Source organism: Petaurus breviceps, unplaced genomic scaffold, assembly GCF_028583685.1.
Source record: "Petaurus breviceps papuanus isolate PSGF00001 unplaced genomic scaffold, PetGlider_PUasm1.0 138, whole genome shotgun sequence".
NCBI classification, from domain to species: domain Eukaryota; kingdom Metazoa; phylum Chordata; class Mammalia; order Diprotodontia; family Petauridae; genus Petaurus; species Petaurus breviceps.
The window spans coordinates 9,838,031-9,859,422 of NW_027185694.1; the positions used below are offsets into that span (position 1 = coordinate 9,838,031).

Consider the following 21,392-nt stretch of genomic DNA (forward strand, 5'->3'; position numbering starts at 1 on the left):
TGTTATTTCTCCATTCTATAGATAAGGGAATTAAGACTCAAAAAGGCTGTGATTTGCCTTGTCACTTAGCTACTGTCCATAGTAGGATTTGAACCCTGGTCTTCCTGACTCCAAGTCTGAAATGCCATCCATTTTGTCACATGGTCTCAGTTGTATTCCTAATCTGTTTTTCCCTTGTGAGTCTTGTATCATTTGAAAATATCCTTGCAAAGTGGTGGCCTGAAGTATGATAGCCCTGATATCATCAAAGCTGAGCTAAGGCAAAAGGAGACTTATAGGTAATAAATGTTCAGCACTCACAATAAGAGGCCTTAAGACTGTGTGAAGGGCTTTTGCCCTCCCCTATCAGGGTACATTGGGTTGTGTTATACACTGTGCTGTTACATGTTATGTTCTTTATATGCAATGATGTTATTATATGATGATATGCTGTGTGATATGTGTTACATACACCATGCCATGTTAGCATCATGCCACACCTATGTGATCCATCTACCACAATTGTCACATCTGTGTTTTGTCATGCCATGCATATGACACTGTCACATAATCACCATGTTGAGGGAAAATGGCTGCTGTTCTATATGGTACAGCCCTACCCATCTCCAATCCTACACCTCCATGAATCTCTGCAAGCTTTATTTAGAGTGGTAGAACCTTCACACACAAGGCCAAGTTTTTGCCATTGATTAAATTTCTTTCCAAAAACCTTTTAAACCAATTAGTATCCCAGTTTAGTTTTATTTGTTTAAAGAGTAAGAGCTTTTCTTCATTCTACTTAAACTAAACCCTAAACATGATGAACCTGTTTCAAGCCTCATTTTCAAAAGTCCCCTTCTTGCTCTTTGAAGTTGCTTGGTTTTTCTGCAGAAACTAAGTATTAAACTTCTTTAAAGGTATTTGTTCTTAAGATAACTGTTTAAGTTTTGATGTTAGGAAGTGCAAAGGTATTTCCTAACTCATTTTTAGAGGCCTCAAATGGGGAGATGTTGGGTAAAATGCTAATCCTTTGAATCATTTATCAACCTATGTTCTCTCTGTAACATTACATATGTAACAGCAACCCTCCCCAATGCACAATATACCTCTACAAGCCAAAGGAAGGCTACAATTTCAGGTGATGAATTTTAAATCTCAGGTCTGATATTAAAGGGAAGAGAGTGGAAGTAGAGACGAGTTAGCTGCTATTGAATAGTAACATCTCCCCTTTCTCCCCCCACTTCTCACCTCTGTGTACGTGCCCCCCAACACCCCAGTCAATGGGTCTGCCCAGCTGTAACAATTTGCTCTAAATTTTTTTCCCAAGTTCCAAGCTCCTTCCTTTCCGTGGAAAAATACAGAAGAAAGCAAAGTTGTTTTAAGTTCAGTTGATCACCATAAAGATGGCTCATTTTTATCTTTCTTTTAGAATGGATCCGGCCATTTCCCATGGCGTAGACTATGAGCTTTTGAGAGATCTATCTCTTTCATTGTTTAGCATTGATAAATTACTACACCACCTGGAAAACAACTTTCATGGTCCTCTTTGTCTGTTTTCTACATTTCTACCGTCTTTTTCTGATCCCATCTGTGCTCCTCCTTCCCACTGCTAGTACTCTTACTAGTTACTTTGTATTTAACTAATTGGCATTTAGTCTGTAAATGCTGACACATGTAACTGTATCCTACAACAGAAGGTAAGCTCCTTGTGAGTAGGCATTGTTGATTCTTTGTGATTACACCCCCAGCTAGATATCCAGCACAGTGCCTGGCACATAGTAAGTAGGTGTGTAATAAAAGCCTGATTGGTTGATACATGTGCATAACATATGCATTTGACATGTTCATAGACCTAAATGATCTTGCCAGCTGAAACGGCTGACTATAATTGGGATTCTATTGATTTCTCATAACAAACACAATAATTATTATGTGAAAGAACACCGAATACTTCTGTCAAATGCAGAGGTGTACAAACTCTTCAGTTTTCTTAGACTTAAGTTCATGGTATAAAGACAGGAAAGGGCAAGGTAGTGAGAGGGGTTAAAGAGAGGGGTGAAGGGGATGGCAGAGGAAAATGAGGAAAAACAAGCCTTGTGGAGATATGAGATAATGGCCTACTTTTTTTTTTAACCTTCTTTGCTTCTCCTTTTTGTTTAACCTTCGGAATAGAGACGATAGTAAATGTTCTTTATGTGTATTTGGCAGTGACCCCAAGACCTCACGATTGCGAGTGGTGGCACTCGAATGGTTGTTGGTTTACTTGGGGAGATGGAAACGTGTGTGGTGTGGCAATTCAATATTGTTCCTTTTTTCTTAAGCTTAATACCAAGGTCTCTATTTTCTTCACAGAATCGCATGGAAGAGAGCAAAGCCTTATTTAAAACCATCATTACTTACCCCTGGTTTCTGAACTCATCAGTGATTTTGTTCTTAAACAAAAAAGATCTTTTAGAGGAGAAAATCATGTACTCCCATCTTATCAGCTATTTCCCAGAGTACACAGGTAAGAATCTATGACCCTATACAAGAATTCATGCTATAAAATAAGTGCATCAACCCAGCTTGCCGATTGCATTTTAATGTGTAACATTATCTTTCCTTCCATCTGTCTCCCTGTGTGTGTGTGGGAGGGGGAAAGGGGCAGGTAGCTTACTGCCGGATTGTGTGGCTTCTTTATCATTTAGAGTCTTAAAAAAATAGGACCTTAGATCTAAAATTGAAAGGGATCTTTCAGGTGATGAAAGCGAGCACCAAATGAAATGAGCTGCTCAAGGTCATACCGTTAGAAGTAGCAGAAGGGTAATTTGAGCAGGGTTCTCTAACTCCAAATCCAGGTTAGACAACCACTCTTCTGGGATACCTAGTCCCAGTAACGGTCTGGTATGTAGAGATAAGGATGGCCACAGGACATCTGAATGCCTTCTATGCATGGCCCTCTAGAAATGGGATTCTAGAACTGTGCTTTACTGTGTGACATGACCTCTCTGTGGGGCTGCTCATTGGCTATTCTACTTGTGCAATGCCATGGATGGGCACCAGATCTGATGTGAGAGCATCTAATGGTATCTCCCACAGCAGGAAAGAAGTGAGCATAACAATGAAATTAATCGAGGGGATTGTTGCTATACAGCATATATGTTGGAATATTTAGGGAGAAAAGAAATATAGAAGGAAGGAAATTCAACCTTAACCCCTAGAGTATCTTTTAGCTACTTTTCTAATACCATAAGTTGAACTATGTGTTATATTTACCGAGGCCTGGAAAAAACAACCTATTCCCATACTTCTTTCTATCTTGGTGAGACTGGTTTGGGGCTGAAAAACAGATCAGAGTCTTTGTAGAGGCAAATAATAGGGTGGGGTGCCAACTGTGTGAGCATGGGGAAGACCCTGGAAAATACAAGCCAAAATCATTTCTGTTCAGGGGAAGAGGTCATGTTTACTCGCTCTTGCTGGCCTGGCACTTGAAGTGAAGTAGAGGGGGCATACCAGGATAGAAGCAGCAGGAGAAAAATGAAAAAAAAAAACGCTTCTTGTTTCAAAAGGATTAAAGTTTAATGGTGCAAAGTCGACTCTTTAGGAGGTGATCTATCACAGGATCACAGACCTATGCTTACAAGGACCTTAAAGGTCGTCAGGTAAAAATCTTTTATTTTACAGGTAAGGAAACTGAAGCCCAGACAGGTTACTTACCCTGGGTGACATAGGTAGTCAGGGTCTGAGATGAGATCTAACCTCTGGGCTTCCAGACTCCAAATCCAGCGCACTATTTTTAAAAAATAATGTCTTGTGTGAACAATCTGCTCTTTTGGTTCCTTTCTTGCTTCTTAAGAGTCAAACATACTAGTTTTTCTTCTAGTTAGTAGTTCTGCCAGCATGAAATCAAGATCAGTATTAAGTATATGAAATATATAGAAATGTTACATAAGCATATGTAAATTAAATGCAATTATAAAAATCAAAATCTAATATTAAAACAAATTTTATCAAATGTTAACTATTAAACATTTTATTAAATATAAAACTAGTGTTTAATGTGATTCTATTTCAATATTATTTAATATAATTGGTTATATTTGTAACATGTTTGATATATTTCTAATTTAAATAATAGTCGTGTGCACATATGTACACACACACACATACATACCACTTAACTTTCCTGGGCTTTTCTTTGTCTATAAAATAAAGGGGTTGAACTAGATGAACTCAGGTTCACTCCAGCTCTAAATCTATGATCACATGTTTCTGTTGACTATTCTAACATAAAGCAGAATCAGATAATTACTGTCCTAGAATTACGAAGTATATGTTATGGGGGTTCAGATGAGGGAGAAAGCAGAACTACTGTGTTCTATTTTGCTTCATTCTTCTCCATCATGAAGGATTTTCAAACTGGAAGGGGAAGAACACATTTGATTAAGGAGGTGAAACCCTCAGTAAGTGAGAAGGAAGTGTGTATAACTAGCTATTTAAATGAGTTCAGGTTTCCATGTCCTAGTGAATCCCAGGATACATAAAGAACTTTTGGATTATCACAGAGCTATTCTTCTTAATATTTAAGAAAACAGGCAGAGCAAGAGAGCTCCCAGAAGATTGGAGGTGGGCAAATATTTTCAAAAAGGTTAGAAAGGTTTCTAGCAACTGTAAACCACTGAAGCTTCATGAAAATGCCCAGCAAAATTCTGGACTGTTCTTCAACTGTTACTTTATGAGCATCTAGAAAAGCACATAGTGATCACTAGGAATCTGCCTCTATTGGCTCACCAAAATCAATGCTGCCAAACTAAATTCAGTTGCTTTTCTGATTTTTTGTTTGTTTTAAATAAGGGTATCAGGACAAGGCAGGTGAGGAAATATATCACCAACACAGTACTTCTAGACTTTAGCAATCCGTTTGACAAAATTATTTTGGAGATGATAAAGAAATGTGGCCCAGATCATACAGAATTAGTTGGATTCATAGCTGATTAAAATACCATGCCCCTTACCTGAACTATTTAAGGCCCTGATAGAATTCCACCCTAGGACTAGTGAAAACCCACCTAAAATCATTACTCAATGATTCCAGACTGCACCAACTCTTCCCCGCTGCTTGTTTTGTTATTCTCCTCAATCCAACCCCTTCGCTATGCAAAAGCTACAGTCTCCCCCCTCCCTGCCCCGCATTTCACTGTGCTTTCTGGAATGCCTGCTCCATAATAAACAAACTTTAATCCTTTCCTTTACCATTCCATCCTCTCACTGAGACCTGATTCCCTCTTGAGACACAGACTCCTTGGCCTCCAATTTAGCACTGGCTACATTTCCACTCATTTTTTTTCCAACTTAGTGAGGTAGTAGAATTGCAATAGGCCTTGTTCCCCAGGTTCGCCTTCACCACCATCATTGAGAAACTTCTCCTCCTTTGGAGTTCACCCATCCATAGCTACCACCCAATCCAAATTCTAATAGCTGTTGTTCTCGGACTTTCTGGACATTCCCTTTTTTTCTTACTGAGTTCAGTCTGGCTCATAGTCTTTCTCTCCTCCCCAGTTCTCCCCCATATAGGGGACATCAACATGCATATTGATATTCCCTCAGACAAAATATTAACATATAGATCCTTAACTCATTTTTTATGACCTACTTCTCCACCATAAGTCAGCAACACACAAAGATGGCCATACCCTTGATCCTGCCATCACCTTCAAAAGCACCACATCTACATTCAAGCACTCTGAAGTTCCCTTTATCTGACCACAATCTAGTGTTAATCCACCTTTCTCTGTGCTTTAAAACCCCCCACCCCATTTCTTGCCCACGGTGATCTTCAATCTCTCAACTCATTATTTCTTTCCTAGGTCATCACCCCTGCACTTTCTGCACCACTTCCCTTTTTCATCTTGACCCTTTGGTGAAAGTGTCAACTCTACAGAGTCTTTTTTTCTTAAACCCTTGTCTCCTTATCATATCACTGATCTTGCTTTGCCAAACCTCAGCCATGACTCCCTTCTACCTTCTACTGTCTATTGTCTTCAGTCCTACATGTGTGCTACTGAACGCAGCTAGAAAAATCATTAAACTCTGCCGAGTGGGGCCACTACAAACTTATATTGCTATTCTTCTCATTTTGGGGGACAGTATTGTTATTCTCATAAAATGTTCATGTTAACATGTAATGGGATTGTTGTTATTTTAAGTGAATTAGTAAATATTTTTAAAAATGTATCGACTTAAATTTCTAATAAGTTAAATATTGATAAATATAATCCACATAAACAACAGCTTTTTAGTGCCCTTAATAACTTTAATAATAACCTTAATAACTTTAGAGTTAAGTTGAGGTCCAAGTTTGAGAACATATGTTCTATAAGGATGGTCTAGTATGTCTCTCACTTTCCTAATATCCATGATTATGCCTCTGATTAGGACCTAAACAAGATGTCAAAGCTGCCAGAGACTTCATCTTGAAGCTTTATCAAGACCAGAATCCAGACAAAGAGAAAGTTATCTATTCCCATTTCACATGTGCTACAGACACAGAAAACATCCGCTTTGTGTTTGCAGCAGTCAAAGACACTATTCTACAGTTAAATCTGAGGGAATTCAACCTTGTTTAAAGGCTGCACTCTCCTTTCTCTCTACAATAAGAAAAGAAAGGGCTTTTGGCAAATGTTTCTCAGATTCTCCTGTTACTGTCCTACCCATTACACTGTGACTCGCACAGGTATCCAGCCTCCTCTACAACACAAATCTGAGCACCAAATCCACTATGTTTGCTTAATTACTGCTAAGGACTCAGAAGAATGAAGAAATGGGTGATAGAGCTTAGAAGAAAGGATACAAAAGCTTACTGATGCCTTTAAAAACTTTTAAATTTGACTTACTTTGTGGTCGTCTTTTGAATTTTGGCTATTTTTGTGCATGAATTTTGAATTTAAAGATATTTAAGGCAAATATTTTATAGATATCTGTAAAAAAAATCACTCCAATTCATATTCCATTATCAATTGTTCATTTTTCAGTGTGTCTAAAAATAACCATTTATAATCACATAACAGCAAACTTTTAATCAGAGAAGCTTTATACCATATAACCAAGGCAATGTTCTTAGGACTGTAAGGGAATGACTGGAGGCAGGCTTAGCATTGGAATAGATTTCAAGCTTCATATTAAAATTTACAATTTTTTTCTTGAGATGTTGAAGTATTTCTTCTTTTGTAACATTTAAAGAGACTGTTTTAAAGCATTTGAATATAAAGTAGAAACCAAAAAGATAACTACGTGCTTTAATAAACTGGTTTCATTTTAAATATAAACTGATATAAAAATAAAGATAGTGTTACCAAAGCTGACATATGTTAACAGGCTTTGGAAACACCACCTTTTTATTTTTATTTTGCTTTTTGGAGGGCAGTTGGGGTTAAGTGACTTGCCCAAGGTTGCAAGCTAGTTTTTGTGTTAAGTGTCTGAGGCTGGATTTGAACTCACATCCTCCTGACTCCAGGGCTGGTGCTCTATTCACTGCACCACCTAGCTGCCCCAATACCACCTTTTTTTTAAAGAAAAAAATCATATATGTCTGTGTATTATTGGCAAATGATATACCTATAGTTAGGTATATATAGCATTGACTTGTGAAAATAGGAACTGGTCAAACAAATCATGTAAATGATAACAGATAGTATCTGCCAAACTTATGTGGAGACTAGAGATTTGCTGATAGACTGTTAAACTCTACATGGTTTGTGCCTTCCTAAGAATGCTAAGACATAATATCCCATATTCTTATAGTGATTGCTTTGTGAGTTTTCATTAACCTTTATTTTTCCAGATATTCATATTTAATTTGGTGATTCTCACCTTCCAAAAGGAAAAAAAACAGGAGTTGCTTCCAGCATACATTTACTATTTCCCCAGTCAAGTTTGTGATAAGTTAGAAATGAGGAGTATAATTATAATGTCTGCCATCTAATGAGAATCTATTGTGAGGTTTTTACATTGAAGACATTATATAAAGCTTCCATTCTAAATTCTTGCTGGTCATGTGATCCACAGCGGTTATTTTTGGGGGGGGGGTGTTAATAATAATTTAACTTCAAATAGACATCTTTGCCTTTTTTGGACATAAAATGTAGTCTTTTTAAATCAATGGAAATAATAAAATACCAACTTGTTCCTTTAAAAAAATGTGGCAAAAGGGAATACTTATTCTCAAATATCAGTAATAATCTATATACACAGTTTTGGGCTTAGTGGTGGCAAAACTTTTGAAGAATCAAAAAATTTCTTTGAGTGTGGCAAGTTCAAGATCCCAAAAAGCTCTCATAAGGACAAAATGATGGACAGAATCTCAAAAGATAAAATTTTATATTGAAAAAATGTAAGATTCTACAGTTGGGCTCAAGAATCCCCACAGGCACTGTGTGAATACATATGTCCAACTATTTTATTAAGTTATTTTCAGTCATGTCCACCTCTTACAATTATCATTTCTTTTTTGTGATCACAGTTATTTATATACAGTTCTATTTCCTCTTTTTTTAGACCATAAACTTAAGAGAGTGTTGCATATATACTTTTTTTCTACGAACTTAATGCTTGGTAAATTGACTTAGAGGTATGTTGACTCAAAAGACAGAAACTATGGTTTATTCTCCTCTTTCCAAGGTTTAGGAGTTACTGTATTTGTCAGTATATTAAGAAATACTATTCAAAAGCATTTGTTGAGTGCCTACCACAGGGCAGGCATTAATAATGTTATTGTTCTCCCCATATTTTTCAAAATAATTTGCCAACTTTTCCCTAGTACTATCTTCCTAGAAGAGAATGTTGAGTTTCAAAAAGTGTGGACCTGTGAGTGTAGTGAATCTTAATAGCAACTCCTATTATTGAATGTAAAACTGGAGCCCCTCCGGAATAGTGAACGTATCCTTCCCTTCCAGCTCCAGCCACATTTTTCTCTTTCTTTCTCATTGCTATACACCTCACTTTGCCTCAAGTTCCTGTCCCATCTACCATCCATCTCCCCATCAGGCTCACAGCTCCATTGCCAAGATGGTCTCTTAGTAATATATGTAACCCTTTCTTCTTTTCAATCATTTTCCCTGACCCCCAAATTAATACCACAGACTAAGGGACTACAGAATCTTTGTCATACTTATTACCTTATGTATGACTGTCTTTCCATACTGGACTGAAGTTAATAGAAATTTAAAACAAAAAGGCAGGATAAAAAGAAGGCAAGAGGGAGACTTTTGCCATATTTTACCTTGTTTATAATATTAATATAAACTTAGAAAATATCAAGGGGGCTATTATGTATAGAAGATCACAGATGGAACAAAACTTACTAAAATCAACAGATGAAGGTATTTGGCAAGGAAAGAGGTTAGGTTTCTAGGACCTATTTAAAAAGAAGTATAGCTAGCTGGGAGTAAACCAGTCCTGGCCTTGGTTTTGTTGTTTTTCAGTTGTGTCTGACTTTTCATGACCCTATTTGGGATTTCCTTGGCAAAGATACCAGAACAGTTTACCATTTCCTTCTCCAGGGTCATTTTATAGATGAGGAAATTGAGGCAAACAGGGTTAAGTGACTTGTCCAGGGTCATAAAGGGAGTAAGTATCTGAGGCCAGATTTAAACCCAGGTAAGTGTTTTGTTTTGCTTTCCATTTGAAGCACGTATATATAATTGCATGTGGAGATTTCACTGCCATTCTATTCACAATCCACTGTATCAAGACACATGATTACATTATCACTTTAAAAATTAGGGGGAAAAAAAACAAGCCTTAGCAAGCACTGACCATGCCGCTCTATTTTAAGCCAAAGAAATTTACTTCTGTTTATATAATCAGTTGTTTTATTGGAAGATACAAAACAAATAGTGGGTTATCAGCACTCCTATGACATGCCATATGTATAGACTCCTGAGCTAAGAACTTATGTAGGAATACAAAGGAGCAGGACATCCTTTGCTGGAACTTTATCTGCAATCTGACATTTCCAATTGTGGATTTTGTGCAACCTCTACATCATTATAATAAGGAAATACAAATAATATGATGTATGCCAAAATTAGTTTTTAAAAGAAAATATATGTATTTAATATTTTTTAAAAGTGTATATCCCCTGAATTCATTTTTTATATACGCATACACACATAAAGTTGTTAACAAAAAGAGATTTTTGGTGCTGAAATGGTGGAGTGAGGAAGGGATCCTATGAAGTCCTCCAAAATTCCCCTCCAAACAACTAGAAAACTGCCTCAGAAATTATCTAGGAGCAGGGAAGCAGCTTACAAGCAGGCAGGAATAGTCCATCTCTCTGGGTTGGGAGGGGAGTAAGCTTAGTCCAAGAGCAGCAGCACCCAGGATCACAGCAGGGGCCGACAGCAAGGCTCCAAGCCTGGGGCAATCCACCAGTGAATACTCACCTTCCTGAAAACCAGTGGAGCCCTCAACAAGTGAGCAGTCTGAGCAGTCTGTGCAGCACAGCAAGGCCCCAGCACAAGTCACCAGACAGGCCTTGAACCATTTGCTGACCAGTATTGAAGCTGTGCCCCAGGACTGGCCAACAGTGAGACACCACTTGTGGGGCCTACACTTGGAGAGACCCTGTTTCCATTAGCAATTCAGCAGCAGGGCCCCACCCTTGGAGCAGGCCAGCAATTAAACCCTATTCCCAGGGGAGGCCAGCAGGGAGATGCTCCCCCCTTCCAAGCCACAAGGGAAGCCTACCCTCCAGAGAAAGCAAGTGGCTAAGCCCTGAAGTCCAACAAAAGCCAGTAGTAAGACCCAGAACAAAATGCTTGGGACAGTGCAAGAACAGAGCCCAATTCTTACATAAAAACACCAAGTCAAGAAAAGGCAGAAAAAGGAGGGAAAACAAAACTAAAAAGAAGAGCTTGATTACAAAAAGTTACTATGGTGATAGGGAGGGTCAAGGCATAAATGTAGAAGAGGGCAATAGTGTCAAAATGACTATATGTGAAGCCTCAAAGAAAAATCTAGTTTGGTCTCAGGCCCAGAAAGAATTCCAGGAAAAGCTTAGATTTTAAAAAGCAAATTAGAGAAGCAGAAGAAAACTTGAGAAAAGAAATAAGAGTAATGTAAGAGAATCATGAAAAAAGAGTCAATAGCTTAGGAAAAGATGTAATGTACTGAGGAAAACAAAAATGTACTGAGGAAAAGAATTCCCTAAAAATAGAATTGGCCAAAAAAGCTCATTGAAGAAAATAATTCCTTAAAAATTAGAATTGAATAAGTGGAAACTAAAGACTCTGTGAGACATCAAGCTATGATAAAACAAAATTTAAAAAGTTTAAAAAATGGAAGAAAATGTGAAATTTCTCATTGTAAAAACAACTGAATAGAAAAGGAGAAATAACAGAAGAATCACCGGACTACCTGAAAGCCATGATAAAAAACAAAGAAACGAACCTGGAAATCTTTCAATAAATTATTACAGAAAACTTCCCTGATATATTAGAACCAGAGGGCAAAATAAAAATTGAAAGAATCCACCTATCACCACCTGAAAGAGATGCCAAAGTGAGAACTCCCAGGAACACCATAGCCAAATTCCAGAGCTCACAGATCAAGGAGAAAGTATTGTAAGCAGCCAAAAAGAAACAATTAAACTATTGTGGAGTTACAGTCAGAATTACACAGGATTTGGCAGTTTCCACATTAAAGAATAAGAGGGTTTGGACTGTGATACACTGGAAGGTAAAGGAGTTAGGATTACAACCAAGAATCACCTGCCCAGAAAAACTGAATACAATCTTCCAGGGGGGAAAATGGACATTTGAAGAAATTTGAAAAACCGAGCTGAATAAAAAAAAATTGACCTCCGAATACAAGACTCAAGGGAAACATAAAAAGATAAAAAACAAGAATGAGAAAACAAATTCAATATGGTTATACTGTTTATATTTCTATATGCCATGTTAATATTTCTAACACTTAACAACTTTATTACTACAAGAACGTAAGGAGTCTATGTAGACAGAGGGTGTAGATATAAGTTGACTTTGATGAGATAACCCCAAAGAATAAAATAAAGGAGTGAGAAAGCAAACTGCACTTGAAGGAAAAGGAGGGGAGAGATTGACTGGGATAAATTATCCCACATAAAAGAGGCATGGAAAAGCTATTATAATTGAGGAAGGGGGCACATGGGCAGGCAAACCTTAAACTTTGATCAAAATCAGTTCAAAGAGGGAATAACATGCACACCTGGTTATAGAAATCTATCTTACTCTATAAGGAAGAAAAAAGTGATAGGGATAATAGAAGGCAGAGGGGGAAAATGATAAAAGGGAAGGCATATTGGGGAAGTCAGAAGGAAAACACTTGCGAGGAGGGAAAGAGTGAGGGTTAAGAGGGAATAAATAAGGGGAAAACAACATGGAAGGAAATACACAATGATCATAACTATAAACGGGAATGGGACGAATTCAACCAGAAAACAGAACAAATAGCAGAATGGAATAAAAACCAGAGTCCTACAATATGCTGTTTACAAGAAACACATATGAAGCAGAGAGATAAACACAGGATAATGGGAAGGTGCTGGAGCAGAATCTATTATGCTTCAGATGAAGCAAAGAAAGCAGAGGTAGCAAATCATCTCAGACAAAGGAAAAGCAAAAACAGATCTAATTAAAAGAGAAAAAAAAGAAAATTATACCTTGTTGAAAATACCATAGAACAGGAATTCATATCAATACTAAACATATGCACCAAATACTAGAGCATCTAAATTTTTTGAAGATGAATGAGTTAGAGGATAAAATAGATATAGCAATGGGAGACCTCAACTTTTCTCTCTCAGAACTAGACCAATCTAACCAAAAATAAACATGAAAGAAGTTAAGGAGCTAAGTAAAATTCATAAAAGATATGACCGATCTCTGGAGAAAACTGTATGAGAATAGAAAGGAATATACCATTTTCCTAGTTAGTAAAAGGAACCTACACAAAAAGTGACTATGTAGTAGGGACATTAAAAACCTCTCAATCAAATGCAGAAAATAAGAGAGAGTAATAAACACATCCTTCAGATCATAACATAATAAAAATTACATTCAATGATGGAAAGTGGAAAGAATTAAAAATTAATTGGAAATTACCCTAAGAAACAAATGGGTCAAAGAACAAATCATAGAAACAATTGATCGTTAAAGAAAATGACAATAGTGAGAAAACGTATCAAAATTTATGGAATGAAGCCAAAATGGTACTTAGGGGAAAAATTTTATCTCTTAATTGCTTATGTCAATAAAATGGAGAAAAAGTAGATCAATGAATTTGGCATTGACCAAGCTCCAGATGACAGCTAAAGAACTGAACTCTCAGTTGGGACCTCTTGGGGCAGGGACAGCCTGAAGTAGCTTTGGAGAAGAGATGTTCACCCCTTACCCCAAGATTTTGAACCCCATATTGTTTTATGTGCAAAGTTTTTCTATTGTCCCTGTTATATTGTTGCAAAGTTCTGTTGGCACCAGTTTTTCCACCAGTTATCCCTAACCTCTCATTTATTGTTAAGGTATTTTTGCTATGTAAGGGACATGAAAGATCTTGGGGCTGAAGGTCGTGAGAATGGGAATTTGAAGATCTTCCCTGCCCCTTAATAGACCTGTGGGGGTGGGGTTTTAAGACCTCCCCTGCTTTTCTGCTCCCTAACAGTCTGAATGTAATTACATGGAGCATGTGATGGAGGGAATTTGATGAAGGATGGAGCAGAGACCCCAGGAAGCTTCCCTGCTGTGAAGATAAACTCTGCCCCGAATAGGCTAAATATAGTCACATGGAGCCTGTGGTGGGAGGAGTTTGCTGAAGAGAAGCAGAGCCCACAGGAAGCTGGTCAGAGATAGCCAGATGATGGGGCAGAGAAGAGGACTTCAGGCAAAGAGTCAGATAGGCTAGTGAGTAGATACTAATCTTGTATTCGTTTGTGGGAAGGCTGAAGGATGCTGTGGCTCTCAGTGTTATTATGGCTTCTGAATATCTTTGGTACTATGATGGAATTGGCTTACTGGTTTGGGGATTGGGTTTTCTGGTGTCTAAATAAATGTTTCAGTTCTGTCCTCTATCTGGAGAGTTTCATATGTTTTGCAATCGAATGTCATGCGATACTTATAGTCATGGTCTTTATCATGATTGTGGGCGCTGTAAATATTGCACTGGCACTACACTAAGAGAAACAAACACGGGGACAATATGAACACAACTATAAAACACTTTTCACACAAAGTCAGATCTATACAATGGAAGACTATTAATTGCTCATATGATAAAATAAGCCAATATGATAAAATTGACAATTTTACCTTAATTAATCTATTCAGTGCCATATCAAACTATCAAAAATTATTTTATAGAACTAGAAAAAATAACAAAATTCAGTTTGAAAACAGAAGTTCAAGGATAGCAAGAGATTCAATTACAAAAATGTGAAAGATGGTGGTCTAGTCCATATCATATCTCAGACTATATTATATAGTGGTAATTATCAAAACAATTTGGTATTGGCTAAGAAATAGAGTGGTAGATCAGTGGAACATATTAAAGACAAATTACATTATAGCAAATGACCACAGTAATCTAGTATATGATAAAGCCAAAGATCCAAGCTTTTGGAACAAAACATTATTTCACAAAAACTGCTGGGAAAACTAGAAAACAGTATGGCAGAAACTAGGTTTAGACCAACATCTCACACTGTATACCAAGATAAGGTCAAAATGGGTATGCAATTTACACATAGAGAATTATAGAATAAGAAAATTAAGAGAGTATGGAATAATTTATCTGTCAGATTTATGGGTAAGGGAAGAATTTAGGAACAAAGAAGACATAGAAACCATTAAAAGTATAAAATAGATAATTTTCTTTATATAAAATTAAAAAGTTTTTACAAAAACAAAACAAATGCAACCAAAATTATTAGGAAAGCAGAGAACTGGGGAGGAGGGAGATTTTGCAACAAGTAAAGGCCTCATTTCTCAAATATATGGAGAAATGAATCAAATTTATAGAAGTACAAGTCATTCCCCTATTGGTAAATGGTTAAAGGATATTGACAGGAAGTTAGGCAATTTCCAGACAAAATGATCAAAGCTATCTATAGTCTTATGAAAAAAATGCTCTAAATCACTATTGATCAGAGAAATGCAAATCAAAACCAACTCTGAAGTACCACCCTCACACCTATCAATGTAGCTAAAATGACAAAAAAGGAAGATGTTGGAGAGGCTGCAGAAAAACTAGGACACTATTTCACTGTTGGTAATTGATCCAATCATTCTGGAGACTAATTTGCAAGTATGCTCAAAAGGCTATAAAATTATGCCTACCCTTTCATCCAGCTACCCATACACCACTGTTAGATCTATATCCCAAAGATATGCAAAAAAAAGGAAAAAGGACCTATTTGTACAAATATATTTATAGCAGCTCTTTTTGTGGTGATTTTTTTGGAAATCAAAGAGATGTCCATCAATTATGGAATGGCTAGTTTTAATATATGATTGCAATGGAATATTATTGTGTTGTAAGAAATGACAAGCAGGATGATTTCAGAAAAACCTGGAAAGACTTACTTGAACTGATAGATAATAAAGTGAACAGAATCAGAACATTGTACACAGTAACAGCAACAGCATTTGCTGAAGAACTGTGGTATTCTTGGCAATACAATGAGCCAAGACAATCCCAAAGGACTAATGATGAAAGATACTATTTGCCTCCAGAGAAAAAAAATGATACTGACTGAACACAGACTGAAGGAAACTATTTTTCACTTTTTTTTCTTTTATTTGAATCTTCTTGTACAAAGTGACCAATAGGGAAATATTTTACACAACTGAACATACATAATCTATAACTGACTGCTTACTGTCCTATGGGAAGGGGAGAGTGAAGTGATAGAATTTGGAACTCAACACCTTAAAATAAAATGTTAAAAAAAATTTTAAAATTGTTGAGAAACTCACTATAAGAGGTAAGCACATTGTAGAGTGAAAAGAACACATTTTTTAGTCAGGGGCGAGGTGTTTTAATCCAGACTCTCAATCTGGATTCAAATCTCTCAATCTCTTTGAGTTTAGTAAAGTCAAAATCTCAGTTTTCTCAAATATAAGAAAGAAAGAATAAATAATGCCTAAAATCCCCTTCAAGTCTAAAACCTATGGTCCTATACGACCATATATAAACCAACTACTACTAAAGGTATGTGAATATGCTATATTGAAGGATTCAAAGGAATTTCTACTTTGAAATGAAAAAATCAAAAATATTTCTGTGAAAAGGAAAAAGAAAAATAATCCAAGTGTAAACCATGATAGTAAAACTCTACATTATGTGAAAAAAATTCAGCATGAAGAGAAGTTCTTTTGACTGATATAAAGAATATTGGTAGATTAATGGCATGCTCAGTATGAGCTTAAGAAAGGCTTTTTGATTGACCCAGGCAAGGCATCACAGTAAGTACCTTTCAAGATATGATTTTCCTTTAGATCTACAAGTATTTGACAGGGCTTCTTATTGTACATAATCAATTAGAAAAAGCAAAACAAACCAAAAAACCAAACCAATACATTGTTATAGCATTAGGAGAAATTCAAGTTTCCAATGTTAAAACTCCAATTTTCTTTTTTTTTCAAATGGTTTATTAACTTCTGATTTACATCATTCATTTCCGCCAGATTTTGAGTTACAAATTTTCTCCCCATTTTTCCCCTACCAACCACCCCAAAATAGTCCCACAGGATATCCCCTCCTCCAATCTGCTCTCTCCCATATTTTCTCCCATACCCCTTTCGACTTTTCCAGTGGATCTCTATGCCCCAGTGCCTGTATATCTTATTTCCCAATTATATGTCAAATAGTATTAATAATAGTATATGTACATATGTTTGAATATTTGATTTTAAAACTTTGAATTCCAGATTCATTCCCTTCCTCCCTTGTCACCCACCCTTACTGAGAAGATAAGCAGTTCAGTATAGGTTGTACATGTGTGGCTAATGTAAAACAATAATATAGTAGATATATTATAAAAGACTGACTATATTTCCCTCCATCCTATCCCACCTCCCACTTGTTCTATTCTCTTCTCTGATCCCTTCTCTTTTCAAAAGTGGGTGCTTCCAACTTCCCTACCCCCCAGCCTGCCCTCCCTTCCTTCATCTCCCCTCTCATCTCCTTCCCCCCCCCCTACTCTCCTGGAGGGTGAGATACCCTAGTGTGTATTTCATTCCCTCTTCAAGCCAAATTCAATGGGAATAAGGTTGACCCATTCCCTTTTGCCTTCCTAGTCTTCTCCTCCATTGTAACCATTTCCCCTTGCCTCTTCTATATGAGATAGTTTACCCCATTCTGTCTTTCCCCATCTCCTCTCATTATATTCCTTTCTCACCTCTGAATTTCACCTTTTAAGTATCCCTTCCTGTTAAATTGGTTCTGTGCCCTCTATATATACATATATACACACATTCACATATGTATTTCTATGCCCATATACCCTAATATATAGACATATATATTTCCAGTCCCTTCAACTAATGAGAAAAGTTTCATAAGTTACAATCATTGTTTTTCCATGTAGGAATGTTAATAGTTCAACTTTGATAAATTCCTTATGATTTCTTTTCCCTGTTTACCTTCTCATGCTTCTCTTGCTTCTTGTATCTGAATGTCAAATTTTCTATTCAACTCTGTTTTTTTCATCAAGAATGCTTGAAAGTCCTCTATTCCACTAAATGACCATATTTTCGCCTGAAACATGATAATCAGTTTTGTTGGGTAGGTGACTCTTGGTTTTAATCCCAGCTCCTTTGACCTCGGGAATATCATATTCCAAGCCCTTCGATCCCTCAGTGTAGAAGCTGCAAGATCCTGTGTTATCCTGATCTTGTTTCCATAATATTCAAATTGTTTCTTCTTGGCTGCTTATAATATTCTCTCCTTAATCTGGGAATTCTGGAACATGGCTATAATATTTCTAGGATTTTTCTTTTTGGGATATTTTTCAGGAGGTGATCAGTGGATTCTTTCAACCTGTATTTTGCCCTCTGGTTCTAAAACATCAGGGCAGTTTTCTTTGAGAACTTCCTGGAGGATGATTTTTAGGTTCTTACTTTGATCATGGCTTTCAGGTAGTCCAATAATTTTTAAATTATCTCTCCTGGATCTATTTTCCAGGTCAGTGGTTTTTCCAATGCCTTCTATTCTTTCATTTGTTTGGATCTGTTTAACAGCATCTTGATTTCTCATAAAATCATTAGCTTCCATTTGCTCCAATCTAATTCTGAAGGAATGATTCTCCTCAGTGAGCTTTTGAGATTCTTTTTCCATCTGGCAAATTCCGACTTTTTAAGGCATTCTTCTCCTCATTGCCTTTTTGAGCCTCTTTTGCCATTTCAGTTAGTATATTGTTTAAGGTGTTATTTTACTCAGTCAGGCTGTTGACTCTCATTTTGTAATTTTCTTTCATTGTTCTCACTTCTCTTCCCAATTTTTCCTCCACTTCTCTTATCTGCTTCTTAAGGTCCTCTATGGCCTATAACCATCTCGTATTTTCCTTTGAAGCTTTTGGTGCATGAGTTCTGACTTCACTGTCTTCCTCCTGTTCCATGCTTTGCTCCTTTTTGTCCCCAAAATAGGAGTCTAATGTTGGAATCTTCTGTGTGCTTCGTTTCCTTTGCCTGGTCATGTCACCCCTCAGTCACTTGACCCCTGGGCTTTTTGCCACAGTAGGACTCTGCCACCAGACAGGGGAGCTTTTGTCCCAAATGTTGGGGTTTTCTTAGCTGCCGGAGGTATTAGATGGGTGCCCTCTCTGAGGTCTCCACATGCTCTGGCAAGCTGGACACACACCCCAGGACCTCCACCCTAGACTGCAATCCAGATCCAAGCAGGTTAAAGCAAGAGTGATTACCCCTAAGCTTGGTCCCCCTACACTCTTCAGGCCAGGATCTGAAGCTGCCATGTGGCGCTGGCTGTGCTGGCATCTCAGCGGCTTCTCGCACCGGGGGCAAAAGCCATGCACTCCCACTTACTGGGTCCCAAAGTCCAGACTGCACCGACCTCCCACCTCATCCCTCCCATCTATGTGTTGACAAATCTGGAAATGGCCACAGCTGCTGCTGATCTGGATTCCCTCTGGCCGGCGGCTGGTCAGGCCTGTCCTGTGGCTAAAGCCTTGGCATGTGGCTGGGCTGGGCTCCCAGAGCACTACACTGGCTGATTCCTGCAGGCCTGCCGGGCTGTCCCCAGGAGGAGCCTAGCTTCTCTGTGTCATTTTGTGGGTTCTGCAGCTCAAAAGTTTGTTTAGAGTCCCCTTTTTACATGGATTGGGGAAGGTGGAAACTGGAGCAGTGGGAAGGTCCTGCTTCTACTCCCCAAACTCTGATTTTTAATTGTTATTTCTAGTGCAATATCTATTGAAATGTCCAAGTCAAAAAGGAACAATTTTTATGTAAAGACAATGGACAAAATTTAAAACTTTAAAAATCCCAAACAACCCAAAAAGATCTGTTATTTCTGAACATTTTGGGAGTGCACCAATTAAGAACCAGTATAAAGTTTGAAAAGTATCAATACTTTAAAACCAAACTCCCCAAAATTTGTTTAAAACACAAACCCCCAAATAGTGAACTACATTAAGCATTCTTAAATAATAATAAAATGAAAATTTTTTCCCTTTACATTTTTACTGCACCTACAGTGAATATTGCGATTGAAACTTTTAGCCTTGATAATGTATATTAGAATGGACTCTCAATGATAATGCAGGTGCCACTGCTGTTACTATCATTACCATTGTGGTAAATCCATTGTTGAGTTACTACTATATACACACAAGCACATACCTTTCAAAAACAAAATGTTAAAAGAATTTATTATTACATATTGGAAAAATTACAGAATTTTAGTTCAGAAGGACCTCAGTAGCCTAGTCTAACCCATATCCCAAAAAGAATCCCAAACATTCAGCCAATATCTGAAGACCTCCAATGAGGGTGAACCTGAGAACTTTCAGGAGTTTCCCAGCTCCGCTAATGAAATGTTCCCCTCCCCTATATAACCCTGAAAGGTTACAGGGCAGATAAACAGGAGGATGTATGATCTTGTTTGGATTGTAGAGAACTTTTGGGGTTGGTTGGCCCCACTAAAGGAATATTACCCCCAGGGCAGATAAGCAAGAGGGAATGCAATGTTTTTTTGTTTATGCCTCCAGATATGGTCCTATGATATTACCCTAATAAATAACTAACCTTAAGCAAGGGTAAATAGTAAGATCAAGGGAGGGTCCTTGTATATTGTCTGCATTCTTTTGGGTCACATAGAGGGTCCTTGTACATTTTCTGCATGCTTTTGGGGTGTCTACATTCTTTTGGGTCATGCAGACCTTCTGTTGGGAGGCATATAAACTCTGTGAACCCCTTGCATCTTTGGCTCTCTATGAAATGGTCCTGTAATAAACAGATTATCGATTACACCCCATCTTGTTATTCTCACTGCTCGCTAGCTCACCAACTGCACTGGCCACAGTAAGTGGCGCCCACAACTCAGGGCATCAGGACTGCTGTTGAGACTCTAGCAATGGACCTCCAGGATTTGCAGGCAAGAAGCAGGCCTGCATGAAATCCGGGGGACAAAGGATTTCTTTCAAGGTAAGAGAAAGGCTCTAGGAGGGTGTTCGTCAGTGCACTCAATTTTCATAATCAGAGCTCACAGAGATGTAGTATGGGAGGAAGCTTAGTGAAGGGTTTAAAAGATGAAGGAAAAGATCTGAGAATATTACCACTTATACTGTGTAAGAAAGGGATTTCAGTTAAGAAACAGATTCTGAAATTTTTTTTAAAAATAGTTTTATCAGGCAGCCCCACGGTTCCCTAGTGGCTCCCAGACCAGAGGACCTGATTGGGAAGCAGTGGGAGAGGCTTTAGTTAATTATTTTAAGGAGAGTGGACAGGAGAATGACTCTCGTTCCATATTTGCAATTTATAATGTCATTAAAGTATGCCTTGCAGACAAAACAGGTCTTAAAGAAATATTGAGTGTCATGGGTGAGAGTGAAGGCAGTGATTAGGAAGAGACACACCTCCTGAATTTCTGGGGAAAAGACCCCTAGAAAATACCAAACCTCTTAACCTCAGTCTATGTCCACCCTATAATCCCACATGGGGAACAGAAAAGGCTGGCAAGCCTAATGGCAGTCCCACCATAGTTTCAGAATTATATACACTTTTCAAAAAACTTATGAAACAGGAAGGACAGACATTAAGAGAAATGGGATTTAAAAGCTGCAATTTGTTAGCATACCCTGTTATAGTGGATGCTCAGGACAATAGAATACAGTAAAAATTAAATATAAAAGATATTAAGGAGGTAAAAAAGGCTGTACAGGAGTACGG

General features: G+C 37.6%; 1 protein-coding gene across 1 annotated transcript in view; it reads left to right on the forward strand.

Moving 5' to 3' along the window:
• The window catches only part of LOC138175180 (guanine nucleotide-binding protein subunit alpha-14), a 271,864-nt gene extending 263,710 nt beyond the window's left edge, over positions 1–8,154 (forward strand). Inside the window, exons 6-7 of the mRNA XM_069105596.1 lie at positions 2,332–2,485; positions 6,394–8,154. Coding sequence (XP_068961697.1) covers positions 2,332–2,485; positions 6,394–6,584 — 345 coding nt within the window. The 3' untranslated portion in view covers positions 6,585–8,154. The remainder of the gene's footprint in view (positions 1–2,331; positions 2,486–6,393) is intronic.
• Positions 8,155–21,392: the final 13,238 nt, after the last annotated feature.